The sequence below is a fragment of the Geotrypetes seraphini genome, chromosome 13, assembly GCF_902459505.1.
Source record: "Geotrypetes seraphini chromosome 13, aGeoSer1.1, whole genome shotgun sequence".
Lineage (NCBI taxonomy): Eukaryota > Metazoa > Chordata > Amphibia > Gymnophiona > Dermophiidae > Geotrypetes > Geotrypetes seraphini.
In genome coordinates this window covers 13,801,391-13,823,557 of record NC_047096.1, presented here as the reverse complement: position 1 = coordinate 13,823,557, position 22,167 = coordinate 13,801,391, and the positions used below count along the sequence as shown (strand labels likewise).

At 43.2% G+C, this 22,167-nt stretch overlaps 1 protein-coding gene across 6 annotated transcripts in view; it reads left to right on the top strand.

Annotated features, from left to right (window-relative positions):
• Positions 1-22,167, top strand: part of SCUBE3 (signal peptide, CUB domain and EGF like domain containing 3) — a 247,118-nt gene that overhangs the window by 48,759 nt on the left and 176,192 nt on the right. For all 6 annotated transcript variants that reach the window (XM_033919102.1, XM_033919097.1, XM_033919101.1 and 3 more), the window contains exons 2-3: positions 7,407-7,529; positions 16,323-16,448. In XM_033919102.1, coding sequence (XP_033774993.1) covers positions 7,407-7,529; positions 16,323-16,448 — 249 coding nt within the window. The remainder of the gene's footprint in view (positions 1-7,406; positions 7,530-16,322; positions 16,449-22,167) is intronic.

Below are 22,167 nucleotides of genomic sequence, written 5' to 3'. Positions count from 1 at the left end.
TAAAAGAATGTAAGCCAATGAGGACAAAGACACACCAATATTCCCACCGGATATAAGACTATTATCGAGGGTGGAGGAGGTGTGCCTGAGGCCTTATTCGTTCACATAAAAATAAATAAATCATTAGTATATCATTGGAGAGTGTTTGAAGACACTAATTACACTGGTATTAGTGTAAAGCATTCTAAGTGTTGGGGGGGTGTAGTTGATAGTCTTTTTTTTTTTTTTTAATTGTCTTTATTAGCAACTGCAAAGGGACATACAACCAGGATCAAAGTAAGCATAAAAACATAGCAGGCAGAAAAATAGCACTTGAAACCTATGACAGCAAATGTTGCACATTACAAGAACCCAATGGGTGGATGCCCATCACAATTGACATTTTGAAATACCAAACCCCCCAATCAACACACACAAACCCCAAGCACTCGGCCTCAGACCACAACAATCAGACAACAAACACTCCACAAGCATACCTCCAGACATCCAAACACCCAAATGCTCACACACTCACACACATAATACATAGTAACATAGTAGATGATGGCAGATAAAGACCCCGAATGGTCCATCCAGTCTGCCCAACCTGATTCAATTTAAATTTTTTAAATTTTTTCTTCTTAGCTATTTCTGGGCAAGAATCCAAAGCTTTACCCTGTACTGTGCTTGGGTTCCAACTGCCAAAATCTCTGTTAAGACTTACTCCAGCCCATCTACACCCTCCCAGCCATTGAAGCCCTCCCCAGCCCATCCTCCCCCAAACGGCCATATACAGACACAGACCGTGCAAGTCTGCCCAGTCCCGGCCTTAGTTCAATATTTCATATTATTTTCTGATTCTAAATCCTCTGTGTTCATCCCACGCTTCTTTGAACTCAGTCACCGTTTTACTCTCCACCACCTCTCTCGGGAGCGCATTCCAGGCATCCACCACCCTCTCCACAAGTGCAGCCACCCGGTAAAAAAGCAAAAACAAAAACTAGAGCAACAGCCCCACCAAGAAGAAAAATCAAGGTAAGGATTCCGTGTCCACTGGCTCCGAGCTGGAACAGGCAGTTAACGCCGTTGCCACAGAGCTTGATAATCTGAGCCATATGCTGCATATATCACTTAGTCTCGATTATTCTAAAATTGCTGCTTGTATCTAGTTGCCAATTTAGTGAATTAATCCATGTAAATATACTTTGAACGTGTGCAGGTGACATACAGATCTCCTAAAATCACCTCACAAATATTCTCCGATTTGTCATTTTAATTCAGTGGAATCACAGAGTCTGGCTGAGGATTCTAACATCCTAAATATTCAATTTTTTGAAAATCGAAGATAAAATATTGAAAGCACCTTATGCCTTCATTGCATAATTTGTATATCTCTTAATTGCTGGTGTTTGCATGAAAAAAGTGGCCCCTTCAACTTACTGGGGGGGCGGTTGTTATCAACGTGAGTTACCATTGTAGAGATGGGTAGTCTAACGAGCATCTTCTTGGAGAGTGTGGCATAGTGGTTAGAGCTATAGCCTCAGCACCCTGAGGTTGGGGGTTCAAATCCCACGCCGCTCCCCATGACCCTGGGCAAGTCGCTTAATCCTTCACTGCCCCAGGTATATTAGATAGATTTGAGCCCACCGGGACAGATGGGAAAAGTGCTTGAAGTACCTGTATGTGAACTGCTTTGAGTGTGGTGGTGAACAAATCCCAATCTCTTTCCCTGATGTCATAATGCCTCATTCCACCAATAAAAGCCAACCTCATCAGTGATGTCACAATGGCTTCATTGTTCTGTACTTGGCTCACTTCTGATATTGTATTGGAGGAGAGTGTGGCCTAGTGGTTAGAACTACAGCCTCAGTAACCTGAGGTTGGGAGTTCAAACCCCATGCTGCTCCCTGTGACCCTGAGCAAGTCACTTCCCCAGATTCATTAATTAGATTTGAGCCCACTGGGACAGATAGGGAAATTGCTTGAAGTACCTATATGTAAACCTCTATGAGTGTGGTCGCACAACTGTAAAAAGGCAGTATACAATTAACCCCAGTTATCAGTAATTAGGACTCATTGCATAAAATAGCCTTAAAATAACATGTGTTAACATAGCCCACATTCATAACTTTACCCTCTAGATCAGTGTCTCTCAAACTGTGTGCCACGGCACAGTGGTATGCCACGAGAGATTCCAGAATTTTCCCTTCATAAGTATGCGCTAGAATAGATGACGGGCATTGCGTACGCAAGAGTCTGTCAATGTTACGAGGGTCTGTGTGCGTACAGAAAAAAACAACCACCCAGACAAGCATCATTCTTTGACGTGATTGGTCCTTGAAAACTAATGGCAAGCAATCGAGGCTTTGTTACCGTTTGGATTTTCTTATCTTTGAGAACCTGGGTTTTCAGCTCTGACGGAATTGCTTCTCGACTATTGAGCCGCGTTTTGAGTTCATCGCATTGATTAGCAATTCTGTTCTCTCTACTTTAGCTTCCCTGTTGTTGCAATTACCCCATACATAGCGTAAATAAATTTAAATACGAGTAACTCTCAAATGTAATTTGTTGTTGGTTTTACAATTTTATCATTTCAATTATAATGTGCTGCGAAAAACATTTAGCTCCGTTTAGTGTGCTAGAGCTAAAAAAAAGTTTGAAATGCGCTGCTCTAGATGGATACAGGGTCCATTATATTCTACTGGGCCAGGAAAACTGCTCCTTAACCTCCATCCTTGAAACTGCTGCTTTCACAACCCTTATTCGCTGGTCATTTCTCATCTAGATTACTGCAACTCTATATAATGGGATCACCCAAAAAGAATTACATCGTCTACAGCTCATTCAAAATACAGCAATTAAACTCATCTACAAGGTAGGAAAATATGATCAGGTTACTCCTCTTCTGTGAGAAGCACATTGGCTACCCATAACACATTGTATCACATATAAAATTTTATTGCTGGCGTTTAAAATCAAACTTACGCGCTTACCATCTTTTCTTGATAAACTCATCATTACCTATTGCTTTTCCCGGACCCTTAGATCAGCTGATCAGAACTTATTGACTATTCCTCATATCAATGAATTTACTACACCAGAAATACTAATTTTTCCGTTACAGCTCCAACTTTATGGAACGCCATGCTACCTCAATGCTGCCATGAAAATTCACTCGATAAATTCAAGACTAAACTAAAAACCTTCCTATTCCAAGACACAATCCATAGCGTCTAATAATTTCCTTCTCTAACAGCATGGCAGTATATAAAATGAACCGCTTTTAAGAAGCGATCCCACCCTCTGCTGTTTTTTCTTCGGCCCCCCCTTCCCCTTAATTAATTTTTTAATTTTTTTTAACGATGTAATTATTCATTTTCCCTCCCTCTTCACTCTCAAACTCATGTTCGCAATCGTATTTTGTCTATTTAATGTTCACATCTTCTCTCCCTACCCTCCTTCTAAAATTTATTTTAATATTTTTAGCTATGTAAACCAGCCAGGTACGTTGATGGTCGGTATATTAAAATTTAAATAAACTTGAGACTTGGTTAGTGTGAAGCTCACTGGGGATCAAATCCTAGACCTGTGGGAGTAGAAGCTAAGGGCTGCAGAGGAGACGACAAGCCTCCTGGAAGAACCCATTGGACCAGCATTGAGTTTCTCATCAATGGCACAACATCTGCAGGTTCAGTGGGCTCTTTGGGGGTTTTGTCTTGTTTTATGATGACCAGAGAATAATTGTTTTCTGGCTTCTACTTGTTCTGTGTAGCTTTTACTGTGGCTTCAGCTGTAGCTCTTTCATCTCTGCTACTGAGGGTCATGGACTCGGTTTTCCTTGAGCCTGCCTGCCAGATTGAATTAAGTCACCTTATGAAAGGAGGAATCAGGGGTCACTAAAGAAGAATCAGGGGTCACTTGACCTACCGTGCTGAAATGTTTTGGCAAGCAGCCAAGCAAACCTATCCCAGCCTCACTTCCAAGTGTCATGGCTAATGTCATCGTGCCTCCTTGCCATTTCTCTCTTGGATTTCAGAGGGAGAGAAGGTTGTAAAGTGTAGGAAAGTGTAGACTACAGAGGAAAGGGGGTGAAAATGATAAAGCTTTGAGAGAGAGAGAAAAAGCAAAGAAAACACCCAGGGATCAGGAACAGAGAAGTTAATCACTGATTTGAGTTTCTGTTTCGGAGAAAAGCCAAACAGTATGCAGAGCTGCCAAGTTATCCTGATTCAGGAGGAACATTTTGGGTCAGTCCTCAATTTCTAACATACCCCAACATTTCAAGAGGTAGATTCAGGGACTCCAAAAACTGCAAGATGATAGGATGGTGGTCCCATCAGTTGCTATTTAGGTGATATGGAAGCCTATGTGCAAAAACACATTCTTATGGTTTGCTCCTATGTTATAGAATAGGCTTCCAATCTTAAACAGAGGGAAATTTGTCAAAATGTAAGAGTTAATTGAAAACTCATTTCTTTATTCAGGCCTTTGACTTGCAACTTGATGGGAGGGAGAGGATGAAGAATTAATGATGGTATCTGTGTGATATGACAGTGCAGTTTGCTGTGTGATGATTGCTTTTGATTATTTCCTATCTTTTAATAATAATAATAATAATAATAATAACTTTATTCTTGTTCTATGCGGTTAACAGATGAAGAGACTGTACATTTACAGCGAAGTTACAATTTCGTTAATGTTACATTTACATAATAGACTATATATTTTCTGTCATGTTACATTTACATTTTAGATGATAACTTTACGGTGAAGTTATTTTTACAGCTAGGTTGTATATTTGGAGTAGTTACATTCGCTATAAGTTACATACAGCGGTGTTACAAATGGCTGTGTTACATACGGAGGTAAAGAGTCTGGGGGTGAGTTGAGGTCAAAGGAGGAGGAGGGAGGGCAGATCAGAGGAATTTGTCAAAAAGGTAGGTTTTGATTAATTTCTTGAATGTTTGATAGGGGGGGGGAATTGGAGATGAGAGTAGAGAGGCATTTGTTCCATTTGCCCGCTTGGAATGCTAGAGATCGGTCGAGGAATTTTTTGTAAAGGCAGCCCTTCAGGGAGGGAAAAGAAAACAGGCAGGTATTTCGAGTATGAGAGGGGCCAGCAATTAGAGATCCATTTCATGTTGTTATTTATTTAACATTGAATGTCTAACAAGTATCTGATTAAGCTAGGCCAGGGATAGGCAATTCTGGTCCTCGAGAGCCGGAGCCAGGCCAGGTTTTCAGGATATCCACAATAAATATGCATGAGATAGATTTGCATCTCAAGGAGGCCTTGCATGCAAATCCATCTCGTACATATTCATTGAGGATATCCTGAAAACCTGACCTGGCTCCGGCTCTCGAGGACCGGAATTGCCCACCCCTGAGCTAGGCAGTATATGAAATCTTATGTATCAACAATTTTATTGGTGATAATACAGAATAAAGAAATGGAAACCATGTTTTGATATCTTATAGAAAGTTAAGTCTCCCTCAGGGTCTTACAAGGATTCCATAGCATTCAAATCCTGAAGTCGGAACGAGACCAGAGACCTTACTGTTGCGTCTCTGGTCAAATCTGGAATCCTCCAGTTATATCAAACACACCTATAGTCTAACCCAGTGTTTCTCAAACTCAGTCCTGGAGTACCCCCTTGCCAGTCAGGTTTTCAGGATAGTCCCAATGAATCTGCATGAAAGAAATTTGCATATAATGGAGGCAGCATATGCAAATCAAGTTTATGCATATTCATTCTGGCTATCCTGAAAATCTGACTGGCAAGGAGGTATTTTTTATTTATTTAATTATTTATTTATATACCACTTAAGTGATTTACATTCAGGTACTTTATCTGTCCCGGTGGGCTCAAACTCTATCTAGTGTTCCTGGGGCGACGTGGGGATTAAGTGACTTGCCCAGGGTCACAAGGAGCAGTGAGGGATTTGTATTCCAGGACTGAGTTGAGAAACACTGGTTTAACCCACTCTCTATAAACCAACCCTTCCCCCCCCTAACAATAAACAGTACTACCGAATATATCTTGGAACAGCTTAGTAATAATAGTAGCTGGTTTTAAGAAAGGTTTCGACAATTTCCTGGAGGAAAAGTTCATAGTCCATTATTGAGAAAGACCTGGGGGAAGCCACTGCTTGCCCTGGATCAGTAGCATGAAATGTTGCTACTCCTTGGGTTTTGGCCAAATACTAGGGACTTAGATTGGCTACCATGAGAATGGGCTACTGGGCTTGATGGACAATTGGTCTGACCCAGTCTGGCCATTGTTATGTTCTTACATGAGCCATTATAACTTCACTGATGAGGTTGGCTCTGAGGCACTGTGGAATGAGACATTATGACATCACAATCTCAGCTCCAGAATGTTGCTCTTATTGGGGTTCCGGAATCTTGCTATTCTTTGAGATGCTGGAATGTTGCTACTCTTTGGGTCTTGATTAGGGACTTGGATTGGCCATCGTTAGGACGGGCAACTGGGCTTGATGGACCATTGGTGTAATCCAATAAGGCTAATCTTATGTTCTTACATGAGCCAAGTATAAAACAATTAAGCCATTGTAGCATCACTGATAAGGTTGGCTCTGAGGCACTGTGGAATGAGGCATTATGACATCACAATCTCAGATCTCTTTGGGGTTCCAGAGTCTTGCTATTCTTTGAGATGCTGGAATGTTGCTACTCCTTGGGTTTTGGCCAGGTATTGGGGGCCTGGATTGGCCACCGTGAAAACGGGCTACTGGGCTTGATGGACTTTTTGAGCCAGTAATGCTATTCTTATGTTTAGTTTGTGTGCAGATCTGGCATCCACACCCAAATTTGGCTGCCCAGATTGTGGCAATCTATATAGAATCCAGGGGTAAGTGTTGTACCTGTGACAATATGGTGAAATTTGAACCTCAGTGTCCTTTGTTCTCAGCCCATTCGAGTTTCATTGAACATGGGTGGAAAACCTCACTGTTGTAGTAAAAAAAAAAAAAATCATTTGCCCCATTGACTTTAATGGAATCCTAATTAAAGAAATTAAATCATTTGGCATCTGAAAATGCATCAAACTGAACACATCTACCATGTCCATTGCTAAAAATTACATTCATACATAAAATTGAAGTTTGTATGATCAGTGGATGGTTTGAAGCAGAACTTCAGCTTATTGCTATGTAAAAAAAAATCCTTCATTTACAGGACAGATTGGGAAGCACATCTGGAAAAGATGATAACAGTATTATGTTCCATTAAAAATGCTTTGCTGACAGAAAACCAGGTTCGTTGCTTAATAGGAGGTCACAGACAAAGTTTTGGGGTTATTTCCCGGATAATGAGCATGTAAAACCATTACATAGCTGAGTTCAGGCCTCGATGTCTGCAGGGCTTGCTTTTCTAATCTGATCCTGGCTCTCTCTCTTTCCCCCAGATGTGGACGAATGCGTAGAGGGAACAGATAACTGTCACATCGATGCCCTCTGTCAGAATACGCCAAAGTCATACAAGTGCATCTGTAAGTCGGGCTACTCGGGAGACGGCAAACACTGCAAAGGTGAATATCAGAATGAAATACGGCCAGATCCTCATTTCATAAGAGCTTGGTACACCTTCTTTGACTATAAATTCTTCTTTAAGCGTTAGTCATTGAGAGGTTTTAGTGCTGCCAATACACTGCAGCTACACTGTGTCGGTGCTTCTCCCAAATTACCTTATTTTTAAATGTGTAGCCGCTTCTGCGATTAAGGTGACCTTTATAAGGTGTCTTAGATTGGTATTTCTTTTTTTTATTACTCTGTTATGGATTTCTGGAAAGTTTAACGCAAGCAAAAGAAAAATCCAACGGGAACTGCAGCAAACCAAGCAGCAAAGCAAAAAAACCCAAAACAACTGTAGACTATGTACAAGATGCAGGCACTGTTTATTTCAAACTTTAATGGTATATACAACCTTATTACCAAACCAGGGACCCGACACGGTCCATGTTTCGGACAACACGCCTTCTTCAGGGGTCCGTGGTAGATAAGGTGTTATGACAAACAGCGTTAAAAGGAACAAACGAGTGCCCAAAGAAAAGTAGTGCTGGGTTTTAAAAAACGTTGCGTTTTTTAGGTTTTTTTTTACTGCATTCGCAACGTTTTTTTATAACCCAGCCCGAGGTCATTATGCCATTGTACAGAACCATGGTAAGACCTCATCTGGAATACTGTGTGCAATTCTGGAGGCCACACTACCGTAAAGATGTACTGAGAGTCGAGTCGGTTCAGCGTATGGCCACCAGGATGGTCTCAGGGCTCAAGGATCTCTCATACGAGGAGAGGCTGAATAAATTGCGGCTGTACTCTCTCGAGGAATGTAGGGATAGGGGAGACATGATTGAGACATTTAAGTATATCACCGGTCGTATCGAGGAGGAAGATGATATTTTCTTTCTTAAAGGACCCTCGGCCACAAGGGGGCATCTGCTAAAAATCAGGGGCGGGAAATTTCATGGCAACTTCAGGAAGTATTTCTTCACCGAAAGAGTGGTCGATCATTGGAATAGACTTCCTGTGCAGGTGGTCAAGGCCAGCAGCGTGCCAGATTTTAAGAATAAATGGAATCTCTAAGAGGGTAAAAGTGGGGGGAGGGTCATCAGAATAGGCAGACTCGATGAGATATAGGATATCTGGGAGAATAAATTTAGGGAAGGGGATCTTTAGTGTGGGCAGACTTTGATGGGCTATGGCCCTTTTCTGCCGTCATTTTTATATGTTTCTATGTTTCTACTTTTCTTTGGGCACTCGTTTGTTCCTTTTAACGCTGTTTGTCATAACACCTTATCTACCACGGACCCCTGAAGAAGGTGTGTTGTCCGAAACACGGACCGTGTCGGGTCCCTGGTTTGGTAATGAGGTTGTATATACCATTAAAGTTTGAAATAAACAGTGCCTGCATCTTGTACATAGTCTGCAGTTGTTTTTTGTTTTTTTGCTTTTCTGGAAAGTTTCACTGCGTTTTGATTGTAAATGCAGCACCTACATAACCACTAAGGCATGTAAGGCCGATCTACGTATCTAGCTTAATTATTGAAAAAGCTTTAATCGGCGCCATGAATTGAAAATTACAATTAAATTGCAATGAACTAGATGGTAGGTGCATGTCACGTCAAGGTAGGTGTGGTTATGGGGCAGATATAGGTGCATTTTGCATTTAGGGGAGGCAGATTATGGCCATATTGTGACTTAGGTGCACTCATTTAGGCCAAGAAAACCCTGGCATAAATAGACTGCGCCGAAGGTTTCAATGCCTACCGATGCCTAAGTGCTTGCACTGCTTCTCTTCCCCAGTACCTTTGTAACGTTCCTGCGTCGGCTCTTCTTCTAATGTCACTTCCTGGACCCCCGCCTAGGAAGTAACATCAGAGAGAGAACTTATGCAGGAGCGACGGCAGGTTGGGGGTTGCTGCTCATGCCAGGAACGTCACAGAGGTACGGGGAAAGAGAAGCAGCAGGGGCGGGGAAGGAGCGTATAGGGGTGGGGGGTGTGAAGAAGAGGGCAGGGAGGGGGTGCCTCTCACCCTTGATCTGCTACTGAATCTAGCCCAGAGATGGGCAACGAGGGCTGGAATCCAGTCGGGGTTTCAGGATTTCCCCAATGAATATGCATGAGATCTATTTGCATGCACTGCCTCCCATTGTATGCAAACGGATCTCATGCATATTCATTGAGGAAATCCTAAAAACCCGACTGGATTCCGATCCTTTTTTCTTACCCCTGATCCAGCCCATGGTGCTCCCAAACCCCAGAGGGAACGGGACCCTTATTCCCAGGTATTCACAAAGAAAAGAATTGTAATGTTTTCATACGATACTCATCAAGAACAATCATGGGAACTCAAAGGTTCACTAAGGGGCCCATTAACTAAAGCTTAGCATGTGCTAAATGGGTGACCTGTCAAAACCGCGACGGCCAAAAATGCGCCGACAATCCTGCACAGGACTTATGCGCTCCGCCTTAAAACAGTTAGCACTCTGAGGGTGTGTGTGTGGGGGGGATACCACACTCCACTAAACTTACAAGTGTTCGCTTTCCCGTTGGGAGGGGGTGGGGGAAACACCCCCCTCCACTACACAGAAAACTGCCGAATACCCAAAAAACGAAGGAAAATGGCAGTTTCCACTGTAATAGAAAGGAACCCCCCCCCCCCCCGACGGAAGCACAAACACTTATAAGTTTACTGGGGGGGGTTTCCCCTCAGAGCACACCCCCTCAGAGCGCTAACAGGAACTGTTTTAAGGCTGCGTGCATAAGTCCTGCGTGGGATTATCGGAGCGTTTTTGTCCAGCGCACTTCAGTTACGGAACTGCTAAATGCTGCACATCCTATCTTATACCTATGGCCAAGTAGCACCTGGCGCTAGTGCTTAGTCAGCTTTCGTTAAAGGTAGGGTTGACAGATTTTACTCTAGTAAATTCCGGACCCTTAGACCCTGCCCCCAGGCCTGCCCAAGTTCCACCCATCCCCGCTGCCTGCCGTCGTCGGGCAGGAGGAAATCCGCGCAGGCGTGGGTGCCACACGACGTGTCTCGCGTACATGACATCGTTGCGTGGCATCCACGCAGGCGCAAATTTCCTCAAAACCCGGACAAAGTGCCGGGTTTTGAAAAGCCGTCCGGGGAAATCGGACGTTGGGTAACCCTAGTTAAAGGGCCCCTAAGAGAACAATGTATTAGGGCTAAATGCACAGTAAACATGTTTTTTAGTGATAAATTAAGAACTCTTTTTTTTTTTTTTTTTTTTAAATCTTTATTCCTTTTTATTTCTTTCAACAAGTGTACAGTATTATTACAATTAATTTACATAACACACTTGGCATTCTTAAACAATATTATTACACATGTTTTTATTTCCCCCCCCACCTCCCACCCTTTTCCATATCAATAAAATATTCCTTCCAAATTTATATATAATTATACATCCCTTTTTGATAATACAATTAATCTGACATGAAATCTGTCCCTCCCCCCATCCTTCTTCCTCAAACACTTTAAACATTTTATTATACCCAGTAATGCACAACAATAAATATCCCATCCTATTACATATATTAAGAACTCTTAATTTATCACTAAAAAACATAAGAACATAAGAGTTGCCTCTGCTGGGTCAGACCAGAGGTCCATCGTGGCCAGCAGTCCGCACCCGCGGCGGCCCATCAGGTCCACGACCTGTTAAGTGGTCCCTGCCTTTTCCTATAACCTATCTCTAAATCTATCTGTACCCCTCAATCCCCTTATCCTTCAGGAATTACCTTCCTTGAACCCCCGTAGCGTGCCCTGCCCTATCACAATCTCCGGGAGCGCATTCCATGTGTCCACCACCCTCTGGGTAAAGAAGAACTTCCTGGCATTTGTTCTAAACCTGTCCCCTTTCCATTTCTCCGAGTGCCCCCTTGTACTTGCGGTTCCCCACAGTCTGAAGAATCTGTCCCTGTCTACCTTCTCTATGCCTTTCAGGATTTTGAAGGTTTCTATCATGTCTCCTCCAAGTCTCCGCTTCTCCAGGGAGAAGAGCCCCAGCTTTTCTAACCTGTCAGCATATGAAAGATTTTCTCCCCAAAATGAAGAAAAATATTATTTCAATGAAAATCATGTCCACAAACTAAAGGATCCAGGCTTGAAATAACTGAAGACATGTCACTTAAGAAAACTATTGCTATTACTAATCATTTCTATAGAGCTGCTAGACACGCTGTGACTGGGTATAGGCAGAGCAACTGCCCAGCCTAGGGTTTGACCACAGGTAAAACAATAATAATAATAACTTTATTCTTATACTAGTGTTTAAGCCCGTTACATTAACGGGTGCTAGAGTAGATGTCTGTGTGTCTGGGGATTTTTTTCTTTGTCTCTCTCTCCTTGCGTGCTGCCTGTCTTGTCTGTCATTTTTTCTGTCTATGACTCTCCCTATGTTCTTAGTGCCCTCAGTGCCTCCTTCCTATGTCCTTAGTGCCCCTAGTGCCTCCTTCCCATGTCCTTAATACCCCTTCCTACGTCCTTAGTGCCCCCAGTACCTCTTTCCTGTGTCCATAATGGCCCCAGTGCCTCCTTCCCATGTACTTAGTGCCCCCAATGCCTCTGTCCTGCTTAGTGCCCTAAGTGCATCCTATGTCCTTAGAGCCCTCAGTGCCCCTTTCTATATCCTTAGTGCTCCCAGTGCCTCCTTCCTATGTCCCCATCATTATCTTCCAGACTTTGTCCCACCCCCACTCCCGATGCCAGCCTGCCTTCCTGCCTCCCATCCCCCTGAGCAGCATGTTTCCATTTAAACCCCCCCACCCCCCGAAGCCAGCCTGCCGGCCTCCTTTCAATCCCCCTGAGCAGCATGTTTCCATTTAACAACCCCCCCCCCCCGCCGGCACCGACCCTACCCAGCACACCCGAAACCCCTGTTGACCCTCCCAGACGACCCTCCCACCGCTAGACGGCCTACAAACCTCCCAGCTCCAGCAGCGTCCGAGGCACAGTAAACACGCTGCTTCGCGGTCTTCTGCCCTAATTTCCTCTGCCGCGTCTCTGATGATGTCATCAGGGACGCGGCAGAGGAAATCAGGCCAGTATAAGGATGCGAAGCTGCATGTTTACTGTGCCTCGGATGCTGCTGGAGCCGGGAGGTTTGTGTTCATCTCGCGGTGGGAGGGTCGGCTGGGAGGGTCAACGGGGGTTTCGGGTGTGCCGGGTAGGGTCGGCGCCAGGGAGGGGGAGTCGCGACGTGTTACCTGCCGCCGGTCGTTAGAATAGAACAATAACGCGCGCATGCATACTCTTACCTGCCACAGACCTACAGATCAGGGATCAGGGAACACGGCGGTATGAGTGTGCATGTGTGCTTAGCGTTTTATTATACTAGATACCGCCAGACCAGGCCAGTTCTAGGCTGTTTACAACAAGAGAAACTGAAACAGTCAGCGGATTATTCAGGATCATAATAAGATGCATAACGAACAATTGAACAAAACAGTAAAAATGTAGGTTACAAATCTATCAAATAATTGTGTTTTTACTAGTTTTCTAAAAGAGTAGTAAGATATGAAACACATGGAATAATTTTACCGAGCCAGTCGTTCATTTTGGCTGCCTGTAAAGCAAGAATTCTATCAAGAAATGTCTTGAAACGACAAGATTTTATAGTAGGGTTTGCAAATATATGGACTCTACGTGTGGGCTTGTTGGAAAGATCCAGGGAGGAATGGGAAATGAGGTAAGCTAGTAAGATTGATTTGAAACAGATACAGGCAAATTTGAACAGGACTCTTGCCTCCATTGGTAACCAGTGCAATTTTTGGTAATAGGGACTGATGTGCTCCCATTTTTTTTTTTTTCAAACAAGACCGAGTGGTTTGTTTTAGAGCAGAGATCTCAAAGTCCCTCCTCGAGGGCCACAATCCAGTCGGGTTTTCAGGATTTCCCCAGTGAATATGCATGAGATCTATGTGCATGCACTGCTTTCACTGCATATTCATTGGGGAAATCCTGAAAACCCGACTGGCTTGCGGCCCTTAAGGAGGGACTTTGAGACCCCTGTTTTAGAGGCTGGTGGAGTGTAGTAAGCATGCACAGAATGGAAAAAAAAAAGCGAGTCCAGCTCGCTTCTGCTTTGACTTCATGAGCAATGTTTATTAAAACTGTTAATCGATATGCTTTCAGAAAAATCCAAGTTGGCCCTCACTATGAAACTTCTTATTTTCCTCAGAGGGGTTTCAAGTCACTGTCCCTCTCTGCTTGACTCTGTGCTTCTGGTTTTGGGGGGCAAGAAAAGGCTCTAGAAACTGGCTTTAACATATCATTAAACATCTCTAGGGGGGGACTATTCCCTGAATATGTGGAACAGTGAACACTTTGCTTCCTGATAACATTCTCCTGTATGCCATGTAAATAAGTGTTATCACACATTAAATAATCTCCCCTGGGAACTTCACTTTCTTCAGCTTGTTCTCCATCGGCTCCACTTTCACTGGCAAAATACCAGCCTAAGCTTTAGATATCTCCATCTCCTTTTCAAGAAATACAAGGTGCCCACAAAAACACTCCTTGGTTTTAAATGGTTACAGCAGCAATAATTTGAATACATTTATAAGAAAAACAGTCAGAATTGGGCCTCCAAGGGATAAGATCTCTTGCATCATAGCTAGCAAGCATTTATAGTAATTTTAAAAGCATCTGGTAAATTCTCTGCTGAATTTTTGTTTGGTGAAGATGGTCCTGGAATTAGAGAACAAAAATTAGGTGTAGACCAGGGATCTCAAAGTCCCTCCTTGAGGGCCGCAATCCAGTCGGGTTTTCAGGATTTTCCCAATGAATATGCATTGAAAGCAGTGCATGCACATAGATGACAATGAGCAAGTGGACTGTTTTTATTCACTTACCTACAAGTTACAACAGATGGTAAAAGTGGTCCCTGCTCACGTCGATCCACTTCGCACATAGTGGGCCGCAATCCAGTCAGGTTTTCAGGATTTCCTCCATGAATATGCATGAGATCTATTAGCATACAATGAAAGCAGTGCATGCAAATGAACCTCATGCATATTCATATGGGAAATCCTGAAAACCCAACTGGATCGCGGCCCTCGAGGAGGGACTTTGACACCCCTGAGATAGAGGAAAGGGAGAGAATAAAAGCTACAAAATCTTCCAGAGCTACGTTACAATGAAAGTAAAACCTCCCATATCGGATTTTCCTCTGAAGAGAAAACCAGCTTTACTTCAGCTACAACTAAGTAAGGAGAATTACGAAGAAGACGTTGTAAATTATATCTATCTCAAGTAAATTTCCTGGAGTATAGAAACAACTGTAAATAGTTGTTGAAGGTATTATCCCTGTTGGCTGTCCAATTTGAAGTCAACCATTCGCAGTTTAGAATTTCTGCTTTGACTGAGAGAGGTGTGAAGAATGAGCAGAATCAGTACCAACCGGCCTTCTAGTTCTCCCAGCTAGAGAATGACACGGTGACAAAATTCATCACCGTCCCCGTCCCCGCGGATAACCGTGGGAAGTAATCCCATGTCATTTTCTAGTGTCTATTTCAACCTTGGTCCTTTTACACCAGCATTCTTCAAAGCAAAGCTTGAGGGTCAGTGGTTGTGGCCATTCATACTCTGATTCTTATGTGAGCCAAGGATAATGAAGCCATTGTGACATCACTGATGTGATTGGCTCTTAGGCACTGGTGGAATGAGGCATTATGACATCACAATATCTGCTCTGGATACCAGAGACTGTTATTTTTTAGTGTCTAGTTCAGCCTCAGTCCTTCTATACCAGCATTCTTCAAAGCAAAGCTTGCAGGTCAGTGGCTGTGGCCATTCATACTCTGATTCTTATGGGAGCCAAGGATAATGAAGCCATTGTGACATCACTGATGTGATTGGCTCTTAGGCACTGGTGGAATGAGGCATTATGACATCACAATATCTGCTCTGGATACCAGAGACTGTCATTCTCAACCTCAGTCCTTCTACACCGGCATTCTTCAAAGCAAAGCTTGCGGGTCAGTGGTTGTGGCCATTCATACTCTGATTCTTCCCTCTTTCCTTAAAGAATGACATAAAGATGGTTTCCCGCGGTTATCCGCGTGGACGGGAACGGTGATGAATTTTGTCACCGTGTCATTCTCTACTCCCAGCCCTCAACCAATCAAACTAAAAATGTATTTGTGTAGCTAATCTGATGCTCATAGCCAAACCAGGGTTACCCTGGAACTCTCGCAGGAAATGAAACATGGATCTCTAATGCTTTGAATCTGTAAAGAAATATGCAGCGATTACGCATAATTTAGAATGCCGCGGTCCGATTGATTTTTGGACTGAAGAAGGGAATTGCGCTGGTTGCCGGTGGAGGCGCGAGTGAAGTTATAAGTTTGGCTGCTTTTGTTATAAGGTTTTGTTTGGTCTTACCCCTAAATATTTAACTGATTATTTCTTTTGTTCTCTTGCCACTGATAAACATATGAGAAGCTCGCATTTGAACTTTGTCTTTCCACCTGTAAAAGGTTGTAAACTTAAAAAAAAAAAAAAATCATCAACATCTTTTGCCTTACCGGGCAGCTTTATGGGGTAACAATTTAGATCGATCGATCATGACTTCTAGGTCCTACTTAGAATTCAGGGGTCATTCAAAAACATTCCTATTCACCAAATATTTGGGTAACTAATTTTGATTCAGTTGTACATCTTTCTTTTTGTAAACCGCATAGAACTTTACGGTTCTGCGGTATATAAGCTGATTGTTATGTTTTATACTGCTTAACACACTGCTGTGGTATTTTCTGATGGTATTTTTTTTTGGGGGGGGGATTTCTTGTGCAGATGTTGACGAATGTGAGCGTGAGGATAATGCAGGCTGCGTCCACGAGTGCGTCAACATCCCAGGGAACTACCGCTGTACCTGCTATGATGGCTTCCGATTGGCGCATGATGGACACAACTGCCTAGGTAAGGGGATTCGCTAGTTGCAGCCATTAGCACAAGGATCTCCCGTTGTTAGCATTTGTGGTAAGGTAAAGTGTAACGGGAAGCAGAGCAAGGAGGAGGCTGACAACTCCCTGCTAAACTATGAGTCCAGTCTACGACCAGCTTTGGCAGGAATATCGGTGACAGTGGAGGAATTTGTTCAGAGACCTGATTCTGAATATATGCAAGTAATTATTCTATGCCATTAATTATAGAAATACAGCAGAGCCTCAATATTCACAGGGGTTGGGGGGCAGAGCCGGCCCGTGAATAGGGAAAAAGCGTGAATAATTTTTTGGGCTGGCTCTGACCCGCTCCTGCCTCCCCGACCTTACCTGGTGATCTAGCGGTGATGCGGAGCAGGAGCGATCTTCCTACGTGCAGAGCCATCGTCAAAATGGCTGCCGTGAGTGCCTGTTGTAATCTCCAGCGGGAACTCGCGGCAGCCATTTTGATGACGGCTTTGCACGGGGCAGGAGCGTAGGAAGATCGCCCTTGCCCCGCGTCACCGCTAGACCAGCAGGTAATGTCTGGGGGGATGTCCGGGGCAGCGTTTCTCCATTAAAAAAACAAGGGGGAAAAAAAAAAAATTGCGAATAACCGAATGCGCGAGTGGGGAAACTGCGAATTGGGAGGGGGAGCTGTAAAGCAATCTGGGAGATATTGTCTCAAGGCTTCTGTTTTTCAACTGGAGTTACTGAAATGCTTGGTAATTTATTTATTTAATTTCCTATCCCATCCCCCCCCCCCAAAAGATCTCAGACCGGGTTACAGGTTAAACATACATAATATACAGTTAACAGGTTACAATTTGCCATAGTTATCCTTACAATGCAAGTTTTCACCACTCGCAGCGCTAACAGAAAGCCTCAAAAGCGGCGACGCGCAAATGTCACCGCGCCACAGTCCGGCGCGCTTTTGACGGTGAACCGTGTAACTAGGCGGCGGAGAAGCTTTTGAAAATGAAGAAGAAAAAAATCTGCAATTTATTAGATGAAATTTTGGATTTTATTTTCAGGGCTTTGTTGAATTTGTTTTAGGTATGACAGTGGCGTAGCGAGGGTGGAGGCACCCAGGGCAGTGGCGCCTCCCCGCGCCTTCCTCTCCGATCCCCTGCTCCTTCCACGCCACACTCGCACCTTCCCTTCCCACCCCGCGCCTCTTTAAATCTTCGCCATCGCGAGCAGCTTCTCCAGCCTGCTGCTCGCATTGGCTTTCCCTCTGATGTCACTTATTGGCCCCGCAACCCGGAAGTGATTTCAGAGGGAGCCAGGCTAGAGTAGTTGCTCCGTGCTGGCAAAGATTTTAAAGAAGTGCAAGATAGGGGCGGGAAAGGGAGGGCAAAAGTGTGGAGGAAAGGTGCCAGTGCTCCCAAGGCTTAACCCGGGGCGGTCTGCCCCCCTTCCACCCGTCCTACGCCACTGGGTATGTAAATCATTGGGACCTTCGTTTTAGCAGCAATAACTAACCCCATGTTTTACTAAGGTGCGCTATGCGTTTTAGCGCACACTAAATATACATGCACGATAACTGCGAATGCGCCCATAGACTAACATGCACACATTATCGTTTGGCATGTGGTTAGTGCACGCACTAAAATGCTTAGCGCACCTTAGTAAAAGGAGCCCTAAGTTTGAATGAATAAATATGCTGTCAAATGAAAGAAATTTTCCAGCTGGTGCTCAACAGAAGGCCAGGAACCCTTTCAGTATCCACTAAATAGTATTCTCCAATACCTTTGTCATCTATACTAGCTAGGATTACAGACGTCCTCTGTCAGAGTGCATCTTTAGTGCTCTCTCGGCCTCTTATGTCCTAATATATTGAGCTCTGGCTTCCCAGTATCCTATTGTATCCAAATTCATAGAAACCTTCTTCATGTGAAGTCTTCAATCTAGAAGTCTTCAGTCCCATGGGAACGGAATGTTGGGTTCTTTCTCTTTGGAAATAGACATTTAAGCAATTGGAATCCTCGTCGCTGAAAAACCCAACAAGGAAAGTACTTTTTCTAGCAGCAGTCACTCTAGGAAGGAGAATTGGTGAATTTCCAAACCTTAAACTCGACAACCAAATCTCCAATCTACTAATTATGACCCCAGACTACAAAACATTCAGAAAAGAAATAGACTCTACTCTTCAAGAAATTCCTGCAAACGACTTAATACCGCTAGCTCCTTTCCAATTCCCAATACCACTTTCCAATACCTTCCCGATTCCCCAAAGCAACCTCATCTACTCCATGTCTCCTCTAGAAATTACCAGATAACTTCCTCATGTAAGACCTTTTTTATAATTTTTTTTTTAATCCACCTTGAACTGCAAGGCATTGGCGGAATCGAAATCTCTAATGTAATGTAATATAAACCGTACACGCAATTTCAACTTCACAGTGCTGTCCTACAAACTCTTCGAAGGTTCCTGACAAAGTTAGTCTTGCCTTCTATTCTAAACTTCATAAGCACTAGCGGGAAGACCGTTCATACTTTGCAATGTAAATGAACTCTTACTATGTTTAAAAGGACAGAGTCCATCAGAAAGTCTGCAAAGCATTTTACCTCCTTTGATCCCCAATGAGACATTGCCTAACTATCTAGCCTCCCATTTTCAATTCCGTTATTAGTGAACTGGTATCTCTTTAACTAATGCAGTTAAGCCTCATAGCATCGGAGTCAAATTGATTTATGGTAAGAAGAAATATGATCATGTGTCTCCTTTCTTAAAAACTCTTCATTGGCTTCTAGTCCGTTTCAGAATTCAATTTAAATTTACGAGCATTACTTCTAAAATCATACATGGAATTTTTGGACCTTTAGTCTCAATTTCTTTGAATTCATTACGATCTGTAAAGTCTAGAACTTCTCGGATGTATAAATAATCTTTTCCATCTCTTAATAGAATAAAATCCCCGGGTTATATTTCTCGATCCTCTGTGTATATTTTCACATCTATTCGGAATGAACTTCCTGTTGGGATTAGAATTCTTTTATCTCTTCCAACTTTCAGAAAATCTTTAAAAATGTTCTTTCAGTTATTTTTATTGAGATTTGGATTTTGTAATCATTTACAAAAATAATAGACATAATGTCTTACTTTTCCCATTTCATTAAGTATCTTATATAAACCGAGTCGAGCTTTTATTTTTAAAAGATGACCCGGTATATAAATTTAAGGATTAGATTAGCCACCACTACTGCTCCAGCTCTTTTGAAATCATTAGAGGGCATCAGCAAAGCGTCTACTTGATCAGTGCCCCAAAAGTTCACTCCACATAATTGCTGCATAGACCAGTCATCGGTAGGAAAAAATAACATAACATATATAACATACCATATATAACATATATAACATAACATATATAACATTTCTATACCGCATAACCTTGGAGTTCAATGCGGTTTACAAAAGATTAATTAATAAACAGAAGGAATCGTAGGACCTAATTAAGCCATAAATTTTGAAGAGTTTTTTTAATCGATTTCTGAAATGTAAATAAGAGTGAGACACGCAGTACTGGCAATCTATTTTTCTTGTCTATTTAGCTCTCATATCATCAACACTGGAACACTAGATTAACCCTCAATTTGGAAGCCGCCTGCCTGTTCCCCTAATTCAATCCTGTTCCTTGACTAAGAAAGCAACATTGCTCACCTGTGCCAGGTGTTTTCCATAGACGGCAGGATTCACTGGGCATGCATGCTCACCCTCCTTCCCGAGAGTTCTCGGGAGTTTTGCACTAACGGAGGAGGCTGACAGAACTGCTCAGCAGGGGAAGAAATGCACATGCTCAAAACCTCATACTAGTTCTGACTTCTGAGTGAGCTGTTCTACCCTGGTATGATCAGATGACGTCACCCACTTGTAAACCTGATGATGTGCTGTTTGCAGAGAGCATCTGTCAAAGGCAAGCAATTTTGCCAAACTCTTTATAGACTGTGAAATTACACATGTTCATTTCACCTTCTACGTCTTTGAAATAAATGACAAAGAATCGTGTTTTCCAGCCTTTCTCTTTCTGCTCTGCTTAACAGTTTGCTCTGCGAGAGAAAGACTTGAGCGCAGTTTGAAACTTTGGGACTATCTTTCGTAACTTGGTTTTGCATTACAGAGACATTCCAGCTGTGAAGTTTTACAGTTCTGTTTATTGTTTCTGAACCAGAGAGAGGAATCCAAGCTGCTTGAAAGCGGCCAGCCCTACTGACAGAGTTAAAGGTCCGATGCTCTCCAAGGATTGCTCGCCACCAAGGCTGGTGGAGAAACCCTTAAAATTCATAACGGAACTTTGAAGGATAAAATTGGCATTCCTGTTATCTCAAGAACTGTGCATCACACCAATGCTAGTCCATTATAGACATCACTTGGGTTATAACTTTAGGCCCCGATTCTATATATGTCGCCAACTAGCATGGTGTTAAGTGCAATTCTATGAAAGTTAGGTGCACTGAATAGAACTGCGCTTAGCTTCACCTAAGCCGGCTTAGGCGTGGCTAGGCATCCTAAATTTAGGCGTACCCAATTTATGCCAGGGTTTTCTTCGCCTAAATACCTGCGTCTAATTCACAAAGAGGTGCCTAACTCGAAAACATGCCTACTTTTAAGTAGGCACTTTGGACTAGGCACCTACTTTTTATAGAATCGTGTTTTTCGAGTTAGGCACCTAATAAAATAAAACTTTAAATTAAGGGGTCCTTTTACTAAAGCACGCAAGCCGTTTTAGCGCGCGCTAAACGCTAACACATGTGAACGCGTCCATTATATCCTATGGATGCGTTCGCGCATGTTAGGAATTAGCACGTGCTAATTTTAAGCGCTCGCTAAATCGACTACCGCACCTTCATAAAAGGACTACTAAGTCTAATTATGGCCAATTATTGACACTAAATAAGCCTAATAATCAATTAAGTTAGTCATCTACTTTAGGTGGACTATATAGAATTTGCCAGTTAGTGTTTTAGATCAATGGTTCCCAACCCTGTCCTGGAGGACCACCAGGCCAATCTATTTTTCAGGATAGCCTTAATGAATATGCATGGAGCAGATTTGAATACCTGTCACTTCCATTATATGCAAATCTCTCTCATGCATATTCATTAGGGCTAGCCTGAAAACCCGATTGGCCTGGTGGTCCTCCAGGACAGGGTTGGGGACCATTGATATATTCCATGGGGGAGGGGGATGAGGCAGTTGTGTACAGTTGCTGCTGCTGCTGCTGCTGCTGCTGCTGTCACTGCCATCTAGATCAGTGGTCCCCCAACCCTATCCTGGAGGACCACCAGGCCAATCCGTTTTTCAGGATAGCCTTAATGAATATGAATGGAGCGGATTTGCATGCCTGTCACTTCCGTTATATGCAAATCTATCTCATGCATATTCATTAAGGCTAGCCTGAAAACCTGATTGGCCTGGTGGTCCTCCAGGACAGGGTTGGGGACCATTGATATATTCCATGGGGGAGGGGGATGAGGCAGTTGTGTACAGTTGCTGCTGCTGCTGCTGCTGCTGCTGTCACTGCCATCTAGATCAGTGGTCCCCCAACCCTATCCTGGAGGACCACCAGGCCAATCGGTTTTTCAGGATAGCCTTAATGAATATGAATGGAGCGGATTTGCATGCCTGTCACTTCCGTTATATGCAAATCTATCTCATGCATATTCATTAAGGCTAGCCTGAAAACCTGATTGGCCTGGTGGTCCTCCAGGACAGG